The sequence below is a fragment of the Nothobranchius furzeri genome, chromosome 12 (assembly GCF_043380555.1).
Source record: "Nothobranchius furzeri strain GRZ-AD chromosome 12, NfurGRZ-RIMD1, whole genome shotgun sequence".
Taxonomy (NCBI): Eukaryota; Metazoa; Chordata; class Actinopteri; order Cyprinodontiformes; family Nothobranchiidae; genus Nothobranchius; species Nothobranchius furzeri.
The window spans coordinates 9317053-9343749 of NC_091752.1; the positions used below are offsets into that span (position 1 = coordinate 9317053).

At 45.7% G+C, this 26697-nt stretch overlaps 1 protein-coding gene across 1 annotated transcript in view; it reads right to left on the reverse strand.

Annotated features, from left to right (window-relative positions):
- atp6v1ba (ATPase, H+ transporting, lysosomal, V1 subunit B, member a) overlaps positions 1–25239 on the reverse strand; it is a 44640-nt gene extending 19401 nt beyond the window's left edge. The window contains exons 1-3 of the mRNA XM_070542230.1: positions 25014–25239; positions 13465–13520; positions 13244–13342 (exon numbers count right to left, since the gene is read on the reverse strand). Coding sequence (XP_070398331.1) covers positions 13244–13342; positions 13465–13520; positions 25014–25122 — 264 coding nt within the window. The 5' untranslated portion in view covers positions 25123–25239. The remainder of the gene's footprint in view (positions 1–13243; positions 13343–13464; positions 13521–25013) is intronic.
- Between the last annotated feature and the right edge of the window lie 1458 nt (positions 25240–26697).

The window sequence follows — 26697 nt, forward strand, 5'->3', positions numbered from 1 at the left end:
GTTCGGTTGTTAAAATGGAGGGACAGAGTAGTGAACTGACCAACTCCCAGCAACCAGGTGGCGCTGCGGCCCACGACTATGAACCTGGCCTACTTTCTGGACAAATATTGTCCAAACTGGTCGCGGTTGCTCGAGAACCCGACTACCCTTCTAGGGATTTCACTGAAGAACAGCGTAGCGTCGAGCTAGAAGCTGTAATTGATCAAATAGAAAACCCGGATGGTACAAAACCAATCCAGGTTCACTTAGCTAAGTTAGCCCTGATCCTCTATCAGAGAGGACTCCAACGTGGTCAGAAGATCATGAACCTCCAGAGTATGCTAGCTGAAAAACAGCGAAATGGAAGGCTGATCGAGGAAGACGACACCCGCACCGATTCTGGGGAAGATGGGGAGGAGACCCCGCCCCCCTCTGCTGATGACAACAGACAGTGGGAAGGGGGGAAACACCATGACTCTCTGGACGGACGCACGCCGCAGGGGAGAGATGAAGCTTATCTGTCCCAACCTTCGGCCCCGTTCCCTACACACACTCTAGGGTATTCAGGACCACCTAGGGGCCGAGGGCAGTTCGCCCTCGAACCCCAGGTTGGACCACCACCCTCATCTTCACGGCCTTCTCAATCAGTGAGAAGTCGACCAGCTGAGCGGCACCTCTATTTAGACCGCTCCCCCAGTCCACGAAGGGTGCAAGGTGCCGGCTGGGGTTATCCACAAGCCCAACCTGCACCTCAACCATCCACCCATCCTAGCTACTCCGGTATTCGGCATGCCGATAACCAGCTGCAGGACAAAGCATCATACGCCAGTCCGTACCCGGACAAAGCGTATTACGCAGAAGCCCCAGTTGAAAGACGCAGGCTGCACTACGCAGACGTGCCCCGGGAGGAGGACCTCCCAAGACACCCACGTGACGTGCCAGCAGCCCGTCACAGCATGCCGAACCCCGATTTGGGCCCCAGGAGTCAACATTGGGAGCCCAGAGCACACCAGCGATATCCAGCGCCCTCTGAGACAGACCGTGGGTCAGAGTCAGAGGATGACGCGCCGTACCGTGAGTCAGGGCTCCGTGTACGTCAAATTGAATCGCTAGCTAAAGACATAGAACGCTTTGATCCTAACACCAATGAATCCAACGTCGACGATTATCTCAGGGAGATAGAACGTTGTCTGCTTGATCTTCCAGCACCCTCTTCAAGGGAAAAGCTCAAGCTAATTTGGAAAACCACATCTAGAACGGTGCACGGTTTCATGGAAACTCTACCACCTGACATTCGTGATCGGTACTCCTCGCTCTGCCGAGCGTTGAGAGATGAATACGCCACGTATGCAGACTCTGCGTCTGCTACAATGGGGGCCTTCTCCATCAAACACGGGAGAAACGAACCCCCAAGAGAGTATTATCGCCGACTCAAAAGTGCTTATTTCCAAGGTCGAAACGGCCCTGGGCTCGAGGAAGACCCTGCCTTCAGATCCCTGTTCATTCACAACCTGCACGAGTGTGTTCGATCCGAAGTCTCAATGTATTGTCGGATGAAGAAACTGACAACTCAGGAGATTAGGAGATACGCTCAACAGGCTTGGGAAGCCGGCGGAAAGCCCCAAAAGCCTGACGCACATCACCGCGTCATGCACCTAGCTCCTGACGCCGAGCCGCGTTTGGAGCTCGAAGGCACAGAAGCTCCACCCACTAAGCCAAAATCTGCTAAACCTAGACCTGTTAAACCGCGAGAGCAGTCCCAATCTCCTCAACAGGGGAAGGGGGGTGCTGATTGGCTGCCTAGGTCTGGACAATCAGACAGGAAGTGGCCCAACCAAAACCAACGGCAAGCAGGTCGGAACAGTGGAAGGTTTAAGGAGCGCCGCCCACAGGTAGGTCCCGAACACGAGTCCGCAGGTGAGTACTTGACCAAAGCCGACGTCCAGGAGATGTTTCAGCAGTTTCTAGCTAAACAGAAGGAACAGCTGAGATCTGCAGAAGAAACCCCTGCACCAAAGTCGTCTTCTAAGAAGCCAGACCCAGAGCCAACGTCCGCATGACTAGGCGTGGCTCAACCCCCCAGCGTGGCCAGGACCTACCTGATCAGCTGGGGGAACACTACTGGTAGATCACAGGAGTCTCCTGAAATCTACCCCCCAGAGAAACCAGATACTAAATTTCTGAAGTTCCTCGGTGACTTAACAAACCATGATCATGCTCGCCGTTTGTACTGTAGCACCAACGTAGGTGGATGCATACAGGTTGATGCTCTGCTGGATACTGGCTCAGAAATCACCCTGATATGCTCCACACTGTTCCATCGCTTGTCTGACACCATGCGGTCGCTCGGGAAACCAGTCCAGGTAGAGCCCTGTGACCTGAAAATCACCAGCTACACCCAGACCAGGGAGTGTATCACTCACCGGGCGTGGCTGGACATCACCTTCCAAGACATGACTCTGGTTCACCCGTTTTATGTCTGCCAGCTAGACACTGAACCACTTCTCATTGGTCAGGACCTGCTTGAACGTCTAGCTCCCCTCATCGACTGCCAGAAGGGTCAACTGTGGGCCCAGGTGGACACACCTAAGCCCTGGAACCCAGATAGCAGCCGACCATCCTCCATTCTTGAAGTCAGCATAAGTGAGCCGCAAAACCCTTGTTCCAAGGTCATGACCCTCCCTATGGCTCCCACAGACGATGACCGCCTGCAAAGGCACGAAACCGCTCCTGGAACTCCGCTCCGCGCACATTCATCTTTTCTCTGCTCGCTGAAGAACGTCAGCCTGCAGCCATATGCACCACACATAGTTGGTGGTCTTACCATCAACTGCACCCACATCTCAGATGCTCGCCTTGCTCTTTGGTCTGAAAAGTCAGCCATCAGCCAGCAGACGTTTGAACACCTGCGTCAGAAGGACCCCCTTCTGGTCAGTGTGACACGTAGCCATCGGCTCTTGTCACCTACTTGGCCGCAGAGGCTCCTGAAAGCGCCAGAGGTCTGCTCTCTGACTATCCAACTTGGAGCAAGACAGCTCACACATACATTCAGCATCATACCACAGCTTGATCCACCTGCACTCATTGGAGCAGATCTGCTGGTTCGACTAGGTGCCCAGCTGGACACTTGCAATCAAGTCCTTTGGGCCCGGGCCACACCATCCTCTGAGCCTGGCTCAGAAGGCCGTGAACACTTGCTGTCCGGACAGACCATTCCACAGGCCTGCCGTGCAGTGGTTGAGGCCAGCACGGTTCTGCCCCCACTGGTCAAAGGAGTGCCTGTTCGTCTGACTCTGATGAAGCATCAGAAGCTGCCAGGCACACAGGCCTTCTTCCAGCCATCACCACACTTCTTGGAGCTCAACTTAGCCGTCTGTGGCACGCCACTCTTGGAGCTGAACAATCGTTCTGCTTACTTGTTGGTCGAAAATCCGACCCGGAGTCCTATCCACATGCCGGCAGGAAAGCCCTTGGGCATGCTGATAGATAGCTCATTCCATGACTTCGAACTTTCAGTCCCCGTGATCGGACAACTTCCGTTGTTCTTGAACGACAGACAGGTTGGTGCAGACACATTCAGTACTTTCCCTTCACAAATGATTACCATCAAGCGGCATGAAGCCCTTCCTGAGGAACCCATTTGCAGTGCAACCTTAGATACTGACGGCGGTCAGTGTCTAACGGTTTTTGCAATAAATACTCAACCCTCTGAGTCACCGGTTGAAAGCCCGGAACACCAGAGACCCTCCTCCTCTGAACCTTATGACGGCTTCGAGGCCGAAGTCAGCCAGCAGCTTGACAAAGCGGATGCGCTGGAGTCAGAGGAGCAGAGAGCAGCGCTTAGAAGCCTGTTCTATGAGTTTCAGTCCATCTTATCCAGGGACTCCCTGGACTGTGGACTCACAAACCTGCATACGGTTCGCATTCCAACGAACCCGAATGCCCCTCCTACTTTTGTACGTCAGTACAAGATTCCCCTCGCTGCTTATGAGTCGATCCAGGAGATCCTCGATCAGCTGAAGGAGAAAAACATCATCAGAGAGTGTAACTCCACTTACAACTCTCCCATCTGGCCGGTTCTGAAACCGACTGGGAAATGGCGTCTCACCATAGACTATCGTGCACTGAACAAACAAGTACCTCTCTCCAGGTGGCCTATGATCCATTTAGATCAGGAGCTAGCCAGAGTCAGAGATGCTCGTTTCTTCTCTACGGTTGACGTAGCCAACGGCTTCTGGACCATGAAGGTTGAGTCGGCGGACCAGTATAAACTGGCTTTCTCCTTTGGAAATCGCCAATATACTTGGAACCGCTGCCCCTTTGGCTACTCTAACTCACCTGCCGAGTTCAACATCTTCCTCCACAAAGCCATGTCAGATGCTGCTTCCAGAGGGAACCTCATATATGTCGATGACATCTTGATGAGGAGTCGAACCTTCGAGGAGCACCTGGCCGAACTCCGTCACGTGCTGCAACAGCTCGCTGACGCCGGAGCTAAATTGGCGATTCTCAAAGGACAGTGGTGTAGAACCAAAGTGGAGTATGTTGGACTGCTGGTTGGCCCTAATGGAGTCGAGCCCCAAGCGGGACGCATTAGAGCCATTCAGGACATCAAAGCCCCAGCTAATCTGACCGAACCCAGGAGCTTCCTCGGAGTCTGCAACTACTCCAGGCAGTTCATTGAGGAGTACGCTGAAATAGCGAGGCCCCTCACTGAGCTGCTTCAGAACGACACACCTTTCGTGTGGGACAGACCCCAAGAACACTCCTTCCAGTTCCTAAAACAGAAGTTGGCGTCCGCACCCTGTCTGGCTTACCCAGACAAGGATAAAGAGTTCTACATAGAGGCTACTTTCTCCTCTCACTGCCTGAGCGCTGCTTTGAAGCAGAAACACGATCAGGACATGAGAGTTGTGGCATACGCCAGCAAGCCTCTGAGCAAGGTGGAACTCCAGTTCTCAGACTGCGAGAGAGCTCTCCTCTCTACAGTCTGGGCTGTCGAACACTTTCGTAGTTACATCGGTGGACAGAAAGTGATCATTGAAACGTGTCATCAGCCTGTCACCTTCCTAAACAGCCAGCGTCTGCGCGAAGGAAGAGTGTCAAACAGCCGCATTGCGACGTGGATGATGGTGCTCCAAGGATACAACATTGAGGTCAAGTATGGTCAGAACACCAAGCTAGCGCTAGGACAAGGGCTAGCAGGCTGCCAGCACTGTGACTCTGACTCCGTCACGGGCCCCCTGGACACACCTGCCGCAGTCTACCCAACCGCATCCAATCATCGCTACTTTGATGAGAATGTTTGCCAAGGGCTTCCGAAAGTTTACACTGACGGATGCGCCTACCTTCACGAAGGCCAGCTCCGTGCCGGGGTTGGAGTCGTTTGGGTGGACTGTGACACTAAGCAACCAAATCACTACCGGTTGGGCCAAAAGTCTAGTCAGTACGCCGAAATTGCTGCAGTGTTGATAACCCTCCAGCAGGCGGCAGCCTTGGACATCACTCAAATCGTTCTTTGCTCTGATTCAAACTACGCTAGACACAGCTTCATCTCTCACTTCCCCATGTGGAAGGAGAACAACATGAAAAACGCCAGGAACAGAGACGTGAAACACTCGGAGTTATTCCTAGCGTGTGATCTGCTCACCACTGAGAAAGGCATAATGGTCTACTGGAAAAAGGTCAAAGGTCACTCCAGGACCCTAGGTCCGGAGAAAGATGGTAATGACGAAGCTGACCGCCTTGCTAAGCTCGGTGCTGACCAGGGAACCTGTTGGGAATTCAAAGACGAGTGGCTTCCACCCAAGGCCGTTCACGAGGTCTGCGCGATTACTCGTCGCCATGCTAGCCAGGCAGACGAACCTCGGACCGTTGAGGTACCCGTGTTTCTAGGCAGAAAACCACAGGACGCGGACCTAGTCACCATGCAGGAACAAGATCCTGACCTGAAGCTCATCCGCGAGCTTCTCCAAAAGGGCCCGCTGCCTGAACAACCGTCACCACCTACTGGCGCAAGCCGAGATTTGGTAACCCTGCATCGTCAACTCGCGCACCTGAAACTACAAAACGATTTGTTAGTTTACATGCGTGACGATCACAGCCCGCCGCGCTGGGTTGTTCCACTTGACCACAGAGGAGTCATGCTTGCCTATGCCCACGACACTCCGGTTGGAGGTCACCGCGGAGCAAAAGCTACCCTCGCGTCACTGACAGAAGTAGCATATTGGCCGTCGATGTCCAAGGACGTACACAGCTATGTCCAAGGCTGCCTCGTCTGTGCCCAGTTTCAACCCTCCCAGCCGCTTGCTAGAGCACCACTGCAACGCAGGGGAATAACCTTCCCTTGGTCCCACCTGCAGATCGACTGGGTTGGACCGGTTCCCAAATCGGCAAGAGGAAACAAATATATGCTAACTGTAACTTGCAGTTTCACGAAGTGGGTGGAGTGCCTTCCAGCGCCAAACGATACAGCCGTCACAACCGCTGTACTGCTGATTAACCACGTTTTTAGTCGATGGGGACTTCCACTCTGCATTGACTCTGACCGAGGAACTCATTTCACATCCAGTGTAATGACGTCCCTGTTTGAACTTCTGGGAGTGGAAGTGAGATTCCACCTTCCCTATCACCCACAGTCATCCGGACAGGTCGAACGGATGAACCGCACGGTCGTCTCTATGCTCAAAAAGTACGTCTGCTCCACTGGGAAGGACTGGGACGTCAAGCTCCCTCTGGTCCTGATGGCCATACGGTCCACTCCACAGCGATCCACTGGGGTTACGCCCTTTGAGATGATGACCGGCAGACTGATGACTCTACCACTGCACCTCCTGGATCACCCAGAGGATGTCAGTGTTGCCACTGCCTATACCGCTCATCAGTATGTGGCAGACTTGAAAACACACCTCAGAGCTACGTTCGCGCACGCTCAGAAGAAACTGGAGACCAACGTAGAAGGCGCTAAGGCCTACTACGACCAAAAGACAACCAGCCGCGAATACGAGGTGGGTGACAAAGTATTCTACTTTCGGTTCGCCCAACCGGCACGCAAAGCTAAGAAGTTCCTGCCCCGCTGGTCAGGACCATTTGAGATCGTGGCAAAACTCTCTCCAGTTGCATACAGGTTACGCATCACCAAAGCGAGACAGGAGCCTGTCTACAAATGGGTGCATGCAAACCAAATCAAACCCTACGTCAAACCATCCCCGCGGGTACAGAGACCAGACTCCCCGCAGGAGGTAGACGTAGTCTCGACATAGTTCTATGCATGGAAATGGAAAGGGGGGGAAAGTGCACGTTTAACCCACTAACATGTACTAACCGACAAAGAACCAGGCCCCCCCCCGCCGTCACTTTCACTAACCAAGAGAAACTCCTTCCTAGACCGCTAACAGGATGTACCTACTAAAACCTTACAGAGTACTCTGGTACTTATACTAGGCTCTGATTAATGAATCTCTACGTGCAATCAAGACTTTGTCTGAAACCATACATCAGGATATTGTGTACACACGAGTGGTGAGAGATTTGATGCAGGACCTGCTCAGGGAAGTAAGTTCCACGCTGGACAGCTTGGTTGAAAGTCGTATTTCCCCGTACTTGGTACCACTGGACCTGCTCAAAGTTAGCTTGACAGCTGCTACCCCTCTACTGTGCACCTTTCACAAATCCACCTAGCGTACAGCCTAGGTAGTGCACTTCCCATTCACGTTGATGCAGAAAATTGGAACTCGGTTTCCTGTTACATGTTCCCATAATTGTGACACCTCACATCTATAGGTTTAAGTCGATGCTGAACATTGGTATTTGAAAGGACGGTAGGCATTTCCACTTTGAACTAGAAACCTGGCACTCCATCACCTCAACCTCGAACAGCATGATTCGGAGATTGAGATCATGGACGCTTTCCAGCGTTATAACTTTGCCTTCGATTTAGAAATTGACCAACAATTACTGATTGAAGGAACCAAATTTGTTAAGTTCACACAAACCCCACGTGAACTTCCTTTGACGCCCAAGACGCTACATTGACACAGATTATACGACCTTAATCTGCACATTGGTCGCCCTGGGGATGGGATGGCTCATCACGGCCGTGATTGCTTATTCCGCCTACAGGCGTGTTAAGAAACTCCAAGATAAGATGCACTTGCTCACCTACGGTGTGCCTCGTAACCGTGTTCGGGGAGACTCCAAGCGTGAATGTACCACACCTGTCTAAAGGGGGTGAGCAACATTTTCTTTGTTATTTTGTAACCCTAAGAGTAGTTCTCACTTTAGTCTACCTCACATTTTTATCTGAGTGTTGCATTATGTCACATTCTTTATAAGCTACACACTGAATGTATGACCTAAGAATGTATTTTATGAGACCTCAAGGTTACTATGAATTTTCTTGGATGTTATATGTTTTACTTTTTTTTGGGGTTTCTGTATTTTTGTTTCTTACTTGGTCACATATTAACTAGTGGTTATGTGCCGGCCCAGCTCAGTCTGTCAATGACTCTGTCTGACGCACCAGCACATTGTAGTACCTCTTAGTTTTATGGTCCTTGTTTTAGCCCAAAGACTGTCCTGATCCACCCTTTGGACCAAAAAGGGGGGAATCTTGGGACCACCTAGGTCAATGCGCGTTTGCGAACTATGGACCTCGTACATCACCGCGTGCTCCATAAACTGAACTGTATGGCCGGCGGTGAGATGCCTTTGGGTCCCCTCGTGGAGTTAACCGCCCACCGACCTTCCTCCTGCTACACTACTACCACTCGCATGGACGACATCATCATTGCGTACCACCTGCGTGAGTGGCTTCTTCTCGTTATGCGCGTTGGGGACTATCCCGTTTCCTATCCTCTTTTGTTTTGTGCCTGACCAGGATCCAAGACAAAGACAAAGACCAAAGGCGCCAGGATCCAAGACAAGGACCAAAGACAAAGGCGTCCAAGGAGACCAACGTCCTAAGGGACAAACCCACCTGTGCTTCCGACAATCAAGTCGACCTACGTTCATGAGGAACAAACCCATCTGTGCTTCCGACGATCGAGCTTTGGGCGCGATCCCCGAAACCAAAAGGGGGAATGTTGAGGGTCTGACCTCATGAGGAAATTACTATGCAGTGATTTTCTCCAAAATGACTGTGCTTAAATTGCTCTGAAAAGCAAATAATCACATCAGCGCCAAGAAACTTCATTTCCCATGATGCTTTGCACACGGAAGCATTGTGATGACGTCACCGCCTAATACCAGAAACACGATCTGCGGGAGGCGGGAGCTTGGAGCTTTCCCGCGACTTCAAAGACTATAAATCATGAATGAGACAAAGAAACCTCGTTCTTTTGCCCAGGATACCTGGCGGTGAGGACACGCTTGTCGAACGTTCCGACTTCTTTGAGCACGCGGAAGCTCTAAGAGCCAAGTTGAGCCCACGGGACCGCTGATCTGCTCGTTTCTGCTCCCCTCCAGCTGATGTTTGAGGACACAGAACCCGCGGAGGGAAACAACAACTCCATCCAGCTCTCAGAAACGCTGTAAGTTATAACTCAGCACAGAAAGAAACTTTGCTGTCTCTGTCCAGCCCGTGGAGAAACACTCGTGAACGCCAAACAACGGAGAAAGCATCAAACCGACGGATGACGCCGGAAACTGCGGAGAAAAACGGAGAACCGTCAAGTCATAACAGCGGGGGACGCCTTGCTGCTTTGGTGATCAGGAAACTCATTTTTTTCTCTCCTTTTCTTCTCCCGTTTCCTCTATAGTCTCAAATAAGCAATAAACCGCGTCTATTGCTTAAAAAGTAGCTTCGTGTTTTCCTCTTTCGTCCCAAACACGTCCGTCGGGTCATTTTGAAGAATAAACTGCTTATTAATCATTGTTTGGTATCTTTAAATGTTCGGCCATGGCCAGGCTGATAAACTAAGGATATTAACTCGTGATTAATCTTTTGTGTTGTTGCATGATCCTTTGAAATGTTTTGAGTGATTTAAGGTTAAGTTACTACTGATTCTAAGTGCTTTGGAAGTTAAAGTGCAAGTTGCCACCCACACTTTAGCCAGACAAAGGGGTCAGCCATCTTGTATTCAAGACTCCATTTTGAATCCATACACACGCACACACACACACACATACACACTACTCCTTTGTGAGAACAAAGGACCCCATTCATACATCCTCCATCACATGCAAACACATCCATCTTCAATCATATCACACGGTTATTATTCATCTATTCCACTGTTTATTCATTTGACAAATTGTTAATTAAATGTTATAAAATTCAGATTTTTGTGTCCAGTAGCTTTGTTGTGTCGAAGAGAAGTCTCTGCTCCAAGGATTCTACGAACTTCAAGAAAGACTGATAAGAGTTTTGGATTCAATTTTTCCCCGGAAAAAGGGGAATGGTGCCCCGTATATCTAAGAATATCTTAATTAATTAATAAATCAGTAAATATTTACATATTTACAGAATTTATTGAAGAATCCAAAAGTAAGTTAACGCTTGCGAATTGTTCGCTCCTAATAACCCCAACACCGCTCTCTTTCCATTTCTGGTCAGATGTTCTTTTATTAGTTTCCTCCATAATTTCATACCTGATCCACCACCCAACCCACACAAACTAACATGTGCATGGTGTATGAAGCTAGAATTAACCCTAATTTTTCTAGCAGAAATTGTGATTTCGGTTCAATTCACAATTTTCTGCAAACAAAGGTCCAACACTAGCCTGCCAAGCCACCCTGTAGGCAAGGCCAGATTACAATATGGGCAAATTGGGCACAGTAGGCACAGGAGACAAGAGAAGGAAGGGGACAGGAGACAAGAGGAGGAAGGAAACAGGAGACAAGAGGAGGAAGGAGACAGGAGACAAGAGGAGGAAGGAGACTGGAGACAAGATGAGGAAGGAGACAGGAGACAAGAGGAGGAAGGAGACAGGAGACAAGAGGAGGAAGGAGGCATGAGACAAGATGAGGAAGGAGACATGAGACAAGAGGAGGAAGGATACAGGAGATAAGATGAGAAGGGAAACAGGAGACAAGAGGAGGAAGGAGACAGGAGACAAGAAACAAAAAACATTGCAGATATTTAACCCTTGTATCTACATAAGTAAGCGAGTTTTAATATTGACAATGTTATGAAATGTCTAAAAAGTGCTTCTGGGTGGCACATTGTGGCCAGGGGCCCCTGCAATGATAATCCGGCCCTGCCTGTAGGTTAAGTGAAAGATGGTCTAGATTCTAATCTAGTACAGCAAATCATTCACATTAATATTTACTATTTAATCGTAGTATAAAAACAGTTAAAGCTATTAATATTTTCTCCCATTATTATCTTTTTGTTTGTTTTTAATGTGTTTGTGAAGCAACTTGTGATTTTCATCTAGAGAGCTTTTTAAAACACGTTCTACTCCAAACATGCATGGAGGAAATCTGTAGGTAGAAACAGCTTTTAAATGTATTAAATAACAAATGCACAGTTTTCCTGCATTACCACGGCACGTCTAGTATTTCCTCCCTAAAGCGTCAGCTCCGTGAGAGAGATGCACGCATTCTGACACCTTAGCTTGTTTGGACTAACGCGTGCCGTCAGAAACATTCAAACCATTTTAAAAGAGAAGTTGAGCTTTCAAGTCAACTAAAGTGCGCAACTCCACACTCACGCTGATGAAGTGTAAACCAAGCTTTAGAAATCAGCCAGAACCTGCTCCGATGTGGGAGGAGTCTCTCTCTCTCTTTCTCTCTCTCTCTCTCTCTGTACCGGGCTCACCTACGGTGCATTATCGGCTCTAGCAGTGCTGTGTGTGGGAACATAAAACAGGGAAAATAACCTGAACATGCAGCTCTGGCAGCTGTGGAGTTGGGCTCGGCTCTGGACTGTACACCCCACCCCCCACCCCCGTGCTGGCTTTTGCCGCCGCCATAACACAGGGGGAAACCCCGGATGTAAAAAAAAAAAAATTACACAACTGATCCTGGATCAGTCAAAACCACTAAACCCGCAGCTTTGAGAGTGACGTGATCGTGCTGTTTGAAATCGCTATTTTGGTCCAAAAACGATAGATCGTTCAGCCCTAGCCTCTAGCCTGCTTTACCTGATATTAGAGTAAAACAGAAAGATGCCATGGCTTCTTAGGGGTACAAGAAATAACTTCAGAGTCGCCGCTGTTTATTGGCTTCGGTTCTTTAAACAGCTCTGGAGCCTTTTGCCTGATGGTGTGGTTGCGATTGCTGACGCAGACTGTGCAACCCTGCAGGCTCATAGAGTGTAAACAGTAACTATGTCGGTCCTCTTTAGCTTTAATGAAAGGAGAAAAACTGACAATGCCCCAGCCGTCTTAGAAGGAAATTTGTTGTAACCTCGTCAGTGTGAGCTTCCAACACGTCTGCAAAACGTTCACCTAGAACACGTGTCAGACACATGTGGCCCGCGGAGCATTTTTATGTGGCCTGCGGATAAATATCAAAATTAAAACAGACCTGCTGGCCGATTTTACAGCAAAGACTACAACTCCTATGATGCTTTGCGGCGTTAGCGCGCAGCCGAAGTGCCCCCTCCTTTGTGTTTTTTCCAGCGTCTGCTGCCGGTGTCTGCAGCTCCGCTGTCTCGGACAAACTAAACATTCCTCTCACTCAGCGCCGAGTTTACTCAGCTATTTTCTGACATTGAAGCCCAGAAACAGAGATTTTAACCGCTCAGTAATGCGTTCACGACTGAAAGAGAAAGTTTTACAACTAACTTCCAGACAGAGCTGATATAACTCCAGCAAGCAGCGACGCGCTCAAATCAGCATGACTCTGTGGCTGCTATAGTTGTTATTTTTCCTCCTCGACACCGTGTCCTGATAGAATAGAAAATCCCTTTATTGTTCCTCAGTGGGGAAAGCTAGATGTCACAGCAGTGATGACACTTATTACAGGAGAAAAAAGGAGAATAAAAAATAAGAAAAATGAACAAACAAGAAAACAAATCCTGAATAGATTTTAAAAATGCTGAATATACCACAAGTAATGAATACCACTGATGCGTTTTATTTAAAACGGACTTGCTCGTGTGTAATTTGGTTATTCCACATTCAGTGTTAATGCAAAAATAAGTTTATTTCCAAATTAAAAGGTTCAAAATTGCATTTATGTTGATAAAGAAAATGTGCTAATTTGCAGTCACTTTTTCAAAAAATATTAAGTTCGGCTCGCGACTTTGTCCCAGATTTTCATTTGGGCCCAGAGTGAGTTCGAGTTCGACACCCCTGGTCTAGAAGATCCTCACCTGGACGACTGCTTTGCTGCCAATCACCTCCAGGACCTGCCCACTCCTCCTGGTGCCGTCTGGCAGAGTCAGATGAACAATCTCAGCATATCTGGGAAACTAGTTCAGAGATTTGACACCTTTAGTCCAGTAGCAGCAGATGAAGTTTCTGACAGTAAACCAGCTGGCTGATGGTGGATGAAGCTCTGCATTTAGAGCCGATTCTGCACAGGTGGTCTCACCTTTACGTTATCCAAGATCACCAGGGGCCCGTTTACTCCCGACACGGTGGAGTATGCTGAAACAAGAGTTACACACTCAGAAACACAAAAACCAGAGCTGATAATGATCATAATATGTCAGATTTCACTGTGGGATCAAAGGTTAAAGCCAGGAAACAAAACCTGACCTTTAAGTTTCTGGGGTTCATGTAACACCCATGAAGTCACTTCTGAACTGAAACGCTAAGTCTCAATGACGTCTGAAAACCGTCTCTCTGCACGTCCTGTGACTGCATCTAGGCCACTTCTAGATGGGTTCTAGATGGCTGCAATTACTCAGTGACTAAACAGAACATTTGAGAAACTGAAAAATCTCACAAGCATTTTTGAGACATTCATGAAAACTCTAAGGAGCGTGTCACTGCCTGGTGAGGGTTAGGCGACGCTGCTCAGGTATCTGACCCATCAGTCAGGCTGATATCAAAGGTGTCGGAGATCAGAGCAGACTGAAGCAGACGTGAACCAGTAAAGCTTAGTAGGGAGTTTCTATTGTGCCACTAATTAGACATGAGCCACCAACATAACACACTCAATCCATGAGGCAGGGAGCCTCTGTGTGTGGTGGTGTGGAGGCGGGGCTTAACGGGGCCAAGGGCACCAACAAAAAATTAGATGAAGACATAAACAAGGACTTGTTGGTTCCTGTAGCAGTTTTATCTAAGCTAACTTATTGAAGGTTTATCATGTTTAATTCCATCACACGAGTTCATCTTTAAGATGTTCAGACTTTTAAAATGGTTTCGATCTCGATTCCACTGATCAGACTGTACCCAATTCCAAAAATCTAAATAAAATTAGCACATTTAAAGCTTTACTTATAACCAACTATACCTGGACTATTAGCACAGCTGTGATCCATCTGAAGACATTACTGGAGAGGACTGACGGGCATTTTTAAAGCTATTGGCCAGCCTTGACATTAAAATGGTAGAAATTCAGTATAACTAGACTTTACCATCTATAGAAATATGAACTGGGTTCATGTTGTTAAGGATTTTTGACATAAATCATTACAGAAAATCCAAATCCTCTCCTTCAGGCAGTGAAGATCAGTGTTCTGCATACGTCACTCCAACACGTAGAACAAGCTAGCTGTATTGTGAATGACTGTATTTTATTTACTGTCCTGCTCTTATTACAGAAAACTGTTTACAGCTGCAGCAAAAGGTCTGAGCCACATGTCCGTGTCCTACACGCATTTTTAATAACAGGTCTGATCTAAAATTATAACCTACATCTATAAATTCATCTGGAACCGCACCACTACTTCTGGACTCCAGAGTCCCGTTAGCATGACTGCTAACCGTATTAGCCCCGGTAAGGGAAAAACAAGTCATTTAGGAAAGCTACGACACACACACACACACACACATATAATCTAAAAGATGATCTTGATATTTCAACACTAGATCCTCCTGGGACCAGCATCCTGGATTAGTGCAAACAACGAGCCGAGCTAGCGAGTTACTCCATCATCTGGAAGATTTAATCTGGTAAATTATCGGTTAAATATTTACCAGAGTTACATCAACGCACACACGCAGCAGTAAAACTGGCAGCACATTATTTATTTATCTGTAGATTACTGAATTATATTGGGACAGATGATGGAGCTAAGACCTGGAGTCAGCTGGGAGCTCCTGGTGGAGCATAGAGATGAAATATTTAACAAAAGTAAACAAACTGAACTGATTTTGGTTCTGAAGATGAACAGAATCTTCCCCGGTGTCCAAACCGGGTCTTCTGAGTCAAACGGTCTAAAACATGTCTGCACCTCCATGTCATGTCAGCCCTCCGAGCTTTTATCCCCACACACCACTTCACGGAACCTTTGATCCACATCTCAAAACCTCCTGGCTGTTCCTCGAACCGGACTAAAACCAAAGGGTACAGGGCCTTTCAGACAATTGCCCCCAGACTTTGGAACTGTCTGCCTTCAAAACTCGTCTCTCCAAAACTGTAGAGGTCTTCAAAAAACATTTAAAATTTCACCTTTTCATCCAGGCGTTCCCCCGCTAAATATTCTGAAAGATGGCTTTGTCTTTGTTCATACCCTGACTTTGTTTTTACTCCTGATTTTGTTCACTATTTTGTCACTGCTATTGATTTTTATGATCCGTTTTTATTCGTTTGAGGTATTTGTCCTGATTTTACTCATGTTGTACGGTGCTTTGTGATTCATATCTGTGAAAGGCGCTTTATCCGGTAGTGATATCCAGCTAGCGGGGGTCAGAGTTCAGATGAACTTCTCCGGTAATCCGATATCCATTCTGGTCGCCGTATCCCAGAGGAAAAACCAATGTGACCGCCTAGCAGAGGCTTCAGAAGCTGCATCTGACTGATGACATGCTCTGCTAATGCTAACGCAGAAACAACGGAGTCGGGTTGTTTACTACAGCTGTTTCAGCAGATCTCCTTGTGGAACGTCACCAGCTGTCCAGGACTTAGACCGGAAGTTAGTTTCCGTTTTTCCACCGCTAGTCACAAACATCAGATTTTCTTTAAATTCCAGCTGTGAAAATCCAAAGACTTTTTTCATCTGAGGTTTTAATACTTCTTTACACATGCCATTCAAAGGAATTTAGTCTGGCCGATATCTTTAAGATGTGTGATGTGTGATGAAGGTTCTGGGTTTTCACTAAAATGTCTCCAACAGGCTGCATAAAGAAAATGTTCCGTTAAAGGTCGTGCGTAGCTGTAAATGCACCACCAGTCCAGCACTCAGCCCACCAGGTTAACTGGTGACCAGTGGTAAGATGCTTTGGATAAAGGCCTCTGCTAAAGAAACAAACGAGCTGGCAAATGGTCAAAATCCAGATCGGGTACCTCATCTGATAGCAGCCTCTGAATAATCTCTGCATCGATCATCCTCCTCCACCATGGTGTGTGGTGAAAAGCTGCTGAAAAGCTGCTGCCTTGCTGCGACACCCTAACACGACTGAACCAGATGGTAAACTAGTGACCAGGTTTGCTTCACCATTACCTGGGTTTAACCACACAACATTTAATGGTCTTATCTCACAAACTTATGGCAAACATGCACTCCTCCATTTTTTGGGTGTGTCAAATTCTAGGTTATGTTTCTTTTGTGTGTTTGAAGTCGGGTCATTCTCTAACAGATGCAAGGCCAGGCCCAGTGTCGGCCCAATACAGTTGCTCTTGAAAAGAAAAGGGTGTAGAGAGAACAGTTCAAGGTTCCCTCTCATGTGCAATGTACATGGTTTACGCTCTAATTTCTTAAAGTAACGACTACTCAATGGGCTATATGTCCATGAGGTGTTAAGGAGCAACATTTCCCATTAGGTTTAGAAAACTTTCTCCACCCCTCTTTTGCTACTTCAGCTCAAGTGCAGCGGTCCCCTGGCTTGGCATGCAACAGCAGTATGGGTCACCCTGCAGCCTGTTCAGCTGCCAGAGCCCTTTGTGTACAAAGATGTTAATTGGTCCTAATCCGCCACTAGAAGCTGTTTTGGTAGCCTGACCTCACACCCAGAAGGACACCTTGGTGTGAAATACTAAAGAGCCCATTCAAGTGCGAAAGAAAAGAGGCACAGAGCATTCCAGCACAATTCAATTTCCCAGTTGAAAGAGGAGAAGGGAGGGGGAAGGGGGTAGAGACAGGAGCGCATCACCATTCTGACAATCAGTGGTACAAAGCGGTGGCTGCTGGGATGTGCAGCTTCACAATCACATCCTGGATCCTACTTCAAGAGATTCCCACAGTCCAGAGGGCCACGGGAACGCTAACCGCCCACTACTCACCACCGCTTCACTACAGCTCACCATAGCTGGTTTTCAAAAAGCACTACTCGGCCTGAAACAGCTCTGTACGGCGTGGTTCGAGTCAGCCCATCTGAGCCTACTTTTGTTTCCGTGCCAGCTCTGTGACAGAAAGTGGGCGCACCCCTAAAGGATGTGGGGGGAGTGGGGGGTGCACGTGATTTTAACTCGTTACAAAACGGCACGAGGTGATCAGTAGTGTAAGGCAACTTGTACGCTCCTCAGAAACACAAGTCGGCTGAAAAACGGTGTTGTTGCTGGACATTCTGCTCAGCTTTATGGCTTTTTGTCAGACTCTGAACCAGGAAAGGGCTGCAGGCAGTGAAGCAGAAGGCAGATAAGTCAGAGCAAGCAGTGACTCTGCCCCCTAGCCAACCCAACACAGGGTTTCCACCAGAAAATGAGTTAAGCCTGGCGGATTTGGCCGGGGGGGGGGGGGGGGGGGGGGGGGTCGCGCACTCCGTCCCACAGCGCTCCTCCGTGAGAACGGGGGTGGGTGGTTGCACAGGTTCCGCTGCCGTTTCTCACCAGTATCAGCTGATGGGAGGGCTCTAGTTTCGTTGCGCTGTTCGTGTCAGCGGACACGGTAGGGTCGGGGAGGGGGGTGGGGCATGACGCTTAGCCTGGCGGCCCACCAGGCTTATAAAGCGCTGGGGGAAACCCAGCAACATAACCTAACCCTAACCTCATCTAAATCGTAAATCACACGATTCCTCTAAAACCAACTGGTAAGTTTTTAAAAATGTGAGGACCACAAAAATGTCCTCACTTTGAAAAATGTCCTCACAATGTAGGGAAGTTGGTAAAACGGGTCCTCAGTATGTAGCAAGTACAAGTAAACACACACACACGTCGAGTAATTCTCGGCTCTAAGTGTAAGGGGTACTTGGTTTGTCGACACATGGCCTCTCCTACAAGTCAGAACCAATTCAAGCCAGTAGTTCTGGTGTAATATTGGTGAATAAACACTAAAACACAACAGCAAACCCTCACAAGACTTTGCCTTGGCGATTGTAATGGAACAACCTTCAGAGTGACTTCAATACTAACCTTTATTTGAGAATGTGTGACAGGACATTCCATTTCATTTGTGCAATAAAACACCTAAATAACAGAGGCAATGTTTCAGGACCGACAGCACAATAACAAGCTTTCCTTTTCAGTCTGTAGAGTGTTTTGTGTTTGTAACTAAAGTCTGAAATGTCTGAACTTTAAAAATTAATTTAATCATTTGAAAATTATCGACATGACTACAAAAACGAGCCGGGTTTCTAAACCTGCCGACACAAAGACAACTTCCGACATTGCAGCACCAACTGTGGAGAAACGAGACCGGACTTAAAGCAGGAAAACTGAAGTTTTGCTGTAAAATGTTGTTTATCACAGCCCGACGCTCATGATGCTGGAAATTCAAACACTTAAAAAAATAATCTCTCAGTTGTATAAACTTTTCATAACAATGGTGATCAGTTAGAGATGAACCAACGCTGATACTCTCTGCTGGCATCGTTTGAATGAATTCAGTGGGATTGAAACTGATCATTCACACATTTTCTCACCATTTTTGTCCTAGCTGCTAAACCAAACTGGCCTTTCTGATCCCATTTACCCGTGGTCACACTTTGAACTCATGCACATCAGTGTTTCTGTAAGATCCTATAGAGATGCATTTTATTTAGTTAACAACTAAATAAGTCAACTCTTAAAAATTCCCCAGGACTAGTAAAGTTAACCAACCTCTACCTCAGGAGGTGCTCAGTGACATTTGGGGTTCGTACCACTCATTTCAGTCAGAACATAAAGAATGCTGAATTTGTAGCTAGAGAGCAGAAATGTTATGTGTGTGTGGATAAAATAGCGGCTGCTACACATTTAGAGCTGGATGGGTGTTTTGTTACTAATACACTAATATTAGACAGAGATGTTCAATCCTAATGGCTTTGGTGGCTTATGAAGGACGTTTAAATGTCAACACAGTCGCTGCACATCTATTTTTATCAACATGTAAACTTGTCTTGTTTGGACAAACAATAAGAAGTCAGTTTTATTTTTAGCTGAGTAACACGTGGCTGTTGGGTAAAAGGCGTGAAACCATCAGACAGACTGGTAATTCCTACAATAGTGACCAAACTCAGTCCAACATGTTTAAGAAAACTCCGGGCCTTCGTCACAGGTTTCCTTACTGCTGAGGGGAAACATCTGGAACAGGAATTACACAACAAACGCTCACTTCTCAGAAACAACCCGCAAATTTTCACAATGAAGAATGTGGGGAAGTGAATTATAAGTGGTCAGGAAAACAAATCTGCCTTTCACAAGGATTGGTTTCTCTTCGTGCTACAGACAGAAATCGTGTCAAAGCTCTAGTCTACATTTTAATGTTCTTTCATGAAAAGAATGGCAAACGCCCACGGGAGTCTTTTTCTCTGCTGACAAGCTAGCTGCTTAAGCCTAATTAGAATGTGGATTATAGAAGTGTTTCAAAAATAACATGGATTTTATAGAAATTACTTTCATAGTGACAGATGAGACATTTGTTTATTGTGACTACATTATTACCAATAATTAAATCCTCACAAAGAAGTATAGTGCCTTGCTCCTTGTCTTTTCATAGCACTAAATGACAGAATGCAACACTAAAACAAAGACAAGCCATTTCGTGGGCTAATGGCTTTTGTGGGATTTGACATGAGAGAGACAAAGGCCTCTTAAAAGAAAAGACTAGGTCTGATGTGAAATCTTCCTATTTGTTTATTTTTCTGCACCATCTCAGCACGGCGTTCCCGTAGCGGCTCCTCTTAGACCTCTGGCAGATCTACACAGCTACACAACATCAAGATCTTATAGACTGATGCATAGTAAACTGGTTTCATTATGGATTTGTGTATCCTGAATGGGACAGGCAGAAGAGATTCTGTCTGATCCAAACAGGAAACGGTCATCGTGCAAAGCCAACAGTATGGATGTTTAAAAGGGGTAGGACCTAGCCCTACGTGGTTCGGTACGGGTTTACAGAGTGAGATAAGAATCTTTATAGGTTTATACGCTACAGATATCAGAAGGAGAAGCCTGTTCTGATAGATTTGACTGAAATAACAGATAAAATCTGTCATTACAGACATTTATCTGATCAGGTCCATGCAAAAACACGGGTGGCACATCCACACGGTTTGTTTTATCCTGCAGCTCCTTTCCTAAACAGTAGGCCTTGCTAAGGGGAAAAAATACAACTGTAGCAACAGCAACAGAAGGGTTAATCACATCAGGACCGTCGACCGGTCACACTGGATTCTGATGGTTGGCAGTGTGGACGTAGTCCAATTCTGGCTTTCCACTGGATGTGAAAACAGCATGTAACAGAGGTGTTTCACCTGCAAGCTCCTTTCCAACCAGGAGCATCAGCGTTCCACACAGCTGGTCCCATGAAGTCATAAAATCACAGGAGAATTGTAACATCACACATATTCTGGACGACAGCTGCATGTATCCAAAAAGGTCTGTGCCTCATTTTCTGCTCCGTGTACCTCCGCTACAGGGGGTTAACAGGAAATGATGTACAATGATCTGCAAGTGACTTTTATTTTGAAAGTTTCTGGATGTTTTACAGTGCTTTGAGTCTGACTTCCTGTCTGGCACGTTCTAAACAAGCCCCCTTAATTCGGGTCTGAAATTGAAGCCAATACGGAAGTGACAAAAACTGCAGTTCCACCCTCATCCACTAGGGGCTGGCGTCAGGAGCGAGCAAATCCTCATTGACTCCCATGTTAAAAATACCAATTTCACAGCAGAAATAAACATGTTTACAGCCTGGTTCCAAAACATGTTTTTGGTTTAAATTATCTAGTTTACACTCATGACAACTCTGAGGGGGTGAATGTTTGTCACTCTTCTGTTTAAGTGTATTTAAAGCCTAAAATTCTGAATAATTAATGAGCATCTGACCCAAGTGACCGCAGAGCTAGCTCCGGGGAAAGGCCTCAACCTGAGCCTCGGCCTCGCCTTAAAACTGTCCCGTCAGTTTCAGTCTCTCAACTTAGACCATTAGTTGTAGCGTTTGTGCGTTCTTTTTGGATATTATTTGTGCAATTGTTGGACAAAATGACTTGCTGTGGCATTAATTGCACTTATAGAGCGTCCAAGGAGTCTCCGCTTCATTTTTTTCGGTAAGTAAAATTATATTTATGTATTTTAGGTCACTGCCGAGCTGAGCTTAGATTTTAACATGTACTGTTTAACCATGACATTTAAATGTAATAGGGTAAACCCCAGTGCATTTAACATAATGCTGCACTTTAGAAAATGGGTTGAAATATAACATGTTGGTGGAGCTGGTTCCGACTATCGGTATGGACTCCCTCCCCTCAGTGGCAGCTCGGCACATCTCTGATCGCCACGGCGCCTGTCTGCTGCCGGCTAGTGGAGGTCTCGGGAGACCTCTGTGTTCCACGCGGTTTTACCCAGCGGTCAGCCCGGCGTATCTCTGACTCAGAAACTCTGGTGTTGTGCACAGTTAACTCCGGTTGCAGCTAGGTAGCTACCTCTGTTAGCTTAGCTCCCACCTCCGCGTTAGCTTTGGGTTAGCTTGTAGCTACATCGCTTCAGTTCGAGGGGTTTCGTCATTTGATCCCAGCCTTACAGCCCCACCCTCAGCTCCACCTCTTTTCCCTTTTATGGAACTGTCTGGGCTTGACGAAACCTGTGACACGGTCAAAATGGAGGTGGTGGCCACCAGCCATTTTGGCTCAAAAACTTATTGGAGCCTATGGACACGAATTGTCCAGTATATACGTCGATGGTGCTAAACTGCGGAGTTTGATGTGTTGTGGAAGCATAGCGTGTAAAAAATAGAGTCAAAACATGATATCATCCCTTCCCTTCTGGAACGCGTCCCAAGCGTTACACTTTGCTGCTGGTGGAAGGGAACCCATCTACAATAACAGCAGCTAAATGGCACATAGTACGATCCCCAGCTGTTTTGCTACTGTTTCTTACTCTTTCTTCAATTCAATTCAAAAATACTTTATTAATCCCAGAGGGAAATTGATTAAACTGGTGAAAAGAAGGAGTTAGCGCTTTAATGAGTGAAATCTTTTACTTTCAAATTTGACAACATGGCACCAACCCCATCATTTCTCAACATAACGTCCTAATTTAGTTACCATTAAACTTGCACTTTTCCATGGCGCAAGTTCCCACTAGCTTAACCAGCTAATGTGCTCATCTAAAAATAGCCCCCTTTCACTGAATGTATACGGTTCCGCCTAGGCCAATATCATACACAAAAAATGCTGAACACTAACTAGAAATTCACGAAATCTTTATAGAAATAAAATAATCTTGTTTATTGGGTCTTTGGTAATTTAAGACCTTTGGAAACTGTATTTAAGGATTATTTGTCATTTTGAAGGATTTTTAAGGCCTTAAATTTGGAAAAGCAAATTTAAGACTTTTTAAGGACCCGCGGATACCCTGTAAACTACTGATTCCATATTTACAGAGTTTGCTTTATACACAGCAGATGAGCCAGTTTTTACCTTCTTGCTGACAGTTTTGGCTACAGCTGCCGCCTTCGGTAGAGCATCACCAATGTTGGTGGTGTCGCTTACATCTCCATTTATCTGCAGGCAGTAGAGGACGATGTCACCCTCTACTGCACGCACCTTCCTCGTTGATCACCATGTCCCATAAGGATGTAAGAGAACATTGATATTGCAATATATCGTGATATTTTTCCGGTGATATTATATCGAAATTCAAAAGCAGTGTATCGAATTTTTGTAAGACTTAACATGCAAACATTTGTGGTTTTTTTTTCTTTTGGTGCAATTCAAATGCTGAACGCTAGTATGAAATGGGTTATGTTTCAGATGCCCCGTGTTAAACATGTTACGTATCAGTTTGAACTGTTTACTGAATTTTCCTACAATAAATTCAGTTTCGAAAATTGATAAGATCAACTGGCTTAATGTACTGCAATTTATCATGATATCGTATCATCTCCCTTGTATAGTATCGCCAGAATTTCACCAATACACATCCCTAATGTACCATGAATGTTCTCCAATAACGGAGACGGATGTGACACTGCCAACTTTGGTGACGCTCTGACGAAGGCGACAGCTAAAGCCAACACGGTTAGCAAGAAGGTAAAAAAAAGCTCTTCTACTGTATTAAAAAAAACTAAAATAATAATAATAATAATAATAAACGGAGGAAAAACAAGAGGCCTTTGCAGCGCTTTCGCTGCTCGGGCCTAAATATGTCATCAGAAAATCAACACAGAATGAACGTAACAAAGACTAATTACGGATGTCTGTTAAGAGAAATCTGTTTCTTCCCATTCAAACTGTGTTTCTGGGTGAAATGTCCCCTAATTACAACACGTTTAGAAAAGATGACATGCTAATGAAAGAAACTCTGAAGGACCACATTAAAACATTAGTTGTTTTTTTTGTCCTTTTAAACTTTGAGAAAATTGAGCACTCTGTTGTCTTAGAACGATCCAATAGATGAAGAAGAAAAAAAACAATAAAATGTCTCAAACAGCAATGAAATTAAGTTTTTCTTCTTTCTGTCCCCTTTTCATTTTGGTTTTAGTAACTTAGTTTTGTATACTGATTTTGATGTAAATAAATGAATAGAAATGTTTAGGAGCTTGAGTTTTTTTTATCATAATGATAATATGTGAAGCTCTACTGTTCAGCTGGGTTGAATATGATTACTACAGCCTGAAACTAGAGGATCATTCATCACACCACAACAAGCTGCAACGCTCGTGATCAAGTCACATGAGTGAACATCCATCTGTCACCTGCTCGCTGTCTACATGTCCAAATCACTGAGTGTATATTTAGCAGAGAACCAAAAGCTCACTTTGTGGAAAGTCTGAGTGTGTATTGTGTTATGAAACCAGCTGATTTTAGCCAGATGAGCCGTTTCACTCATTTATCTTCCATCCGGGTCACCTGACTCAGACGTTCCACTGCAGAGGACATTTAACCCTAACCCGTCTATAACTAGAAAAGAGAGCAAAAATGTCTTATTTAATAAAAACAACTACACCACGTTTTCAGCCATATAAGGCACATTTATTTCTGTTGTGATAGGCTTAAAACCATCGCGCTGGAGCAGCTGGCTAGCATGTCAACCTAGCAGGGCTGGTGACTTGATTCCGTTTATTCTAACATATGAAATGTTTCCTTCTGTCTGTAATTTCAATTCATATTACATGCAAGTGGCATCACTGCACCACTGACGCACTGATTTATTAACGTAACCGCATATTTAGCCTGTTAGCTTTAGTGCTATTGTGTGACGTTCAGGTTCCGTGGGAATAATGGTAATTTGTGCTGGAATCCACAACGTTAACATTTCAACTCTAAAACAACAAAATGCATAAACTAACCAATCAGCATAATACTGCATGTTCCATATCATAATAAAATACAATACTTGATAGAGGTTAGATGGTCAGGTCAAGTTTAAAAGTATCAGCTGATTCGACACCTTTATCACTGAATAACCGGGTTGAAACAGTGCTAACGAGTCTAAATATGTTTTATAAAGTACGGATTTTGTTTTGAAAATCTTATACTGTAAATCATTGTTCTAAAGACTTACATTAAATGCACAACTAAAGGAAATACTAACATCTCCCACCATAACTTAGTCTTGAACGTCACTGAAGCAACCTTGTAAGCAGTAGCAATATGCTAACGTTAGCAACATACTTAGCCTGGGCTGAGATATGTAATTCCTGGTCACAGCTTGAGTGTGTGTCCTCGCAGCGGCTGCCAAACCGTTGATATCCACATTTCTGTTTGCCACCAGTGTTGCCATTGTTGTGGAGGAATCCCGAAGAAGCCTAAGCTGTTAGATGTGGTTTGCTAGCTGCTACAGAAATGACAGCAGAGCGCAGGTCATATGACAGTCAGAGAGGAACCGGAAGTGTCATGGCCAAATGCTGAGGGAGCGCGCAGAGGGTGCGCGCATTGATACCAAGTCACGACTTTTTAAAAACACAGAGACTCGCTAATTTTTACGCTAAGATCTTGGGTTTTACATTTTAAAGGCATATAATTTGGTTTCCTTGGATCAACAACCAGTTCTTATCACAGGATTTCTCCTGTTATTTTACAAGCTGAAAAAAACTAGCTTTGAAAAACCTCTTATTTTCACCAATACTCTGGTGAGTGGCACATACAAGCCAGAAGTATAAAAGAAACCCCTGTTAGTGACCTCTGAAACGTTTAAAACCAGTTGGCAGAGAAGTGCTGACCGAGCATCAATCACTAAAAAGAGAACAGTGTTTTGATAAGAACAGCAAAGCTGTTCACTGGGAAACGGGAACTATTTGCATGCTCCTAAGTGTTTTAGTGACAACATGGGACTAACGATGACGGTTTGACACCAGGATGCAGAGATCTGTCTGAGACACACCCTGTTCCAGTAGAAATGTTAGTTTGTGTTTTATTTATCTTTGATAATATGAGTTAATGCAAGTGTTTTATGATCTGGGGGGATTACAGACTTATGATAAATCTAGGAGACAATGAGGTTGTAGAATAGCTGCATTTAATCTACTTGCTTTCTCACACTCACACATGTACGCTCGCTCGTTTTTAGTAACACCATGTCCTGCTGAGTGTACCGTGGAGTGACAGGTAAAACACCATGATTGCACACATTTTCCTCTTAAAAACTCTTGCTTTGCTGTTTTTTTTTTCAGTTCTGCAGCCCTGATCCATTCTCATTTGACGCAGTACGTCCTGCACAATAGCTCGCAAGCGACTGTTTGAAAATGATTTTGAACCATGCCCTCTGCACAGCCAACACAGTAGCAGCTGCACATTACATACAGTTTCCTGACAGCAGAAAAAGCACTACAGACTGAAGTGGTAAGTAGTGCCATGGTGAAGCTGACGGCAGCCCCTGGAGAGCTCATCCAAATGTTTCAGGCCACATGAAAAAAATAGCAAATTAATGCAAGTGAAGGGCTTCTGCCTACAGGATCAGTGCCCTCGCTTTAAAAATTCCAATTTTTCCCCTGAGCCTTTTATGATGAAATCAGGCGGTTATATTTTCCTTCAACCTCCTCGTTTGTATCCCTCAAGAGAAATAGGTGTCATAATAAATATGTTGGTGTGAAGTCTGCTCGAATGCCGAATTCAACACAATTCTTCTGTTGTAGCTAATAAATGTAATAAAGGTAAAAGCAAACTAAGATGCATTCTTTACATAACAGAGCTCTGTTGCTCTTTCAGCTTTTTGCTCTGGTTTTTCCAGAAAAAATTACTAATCTGATTTCTCTTTTCTGTTTAATATTTGTGCATAAACCGGGAAGCTTTAGCAACACATCATGTAGCTGAAGCCTGAGCTGTAGCTATCAGTCAAAATCTGCAACGCTGTCTAATT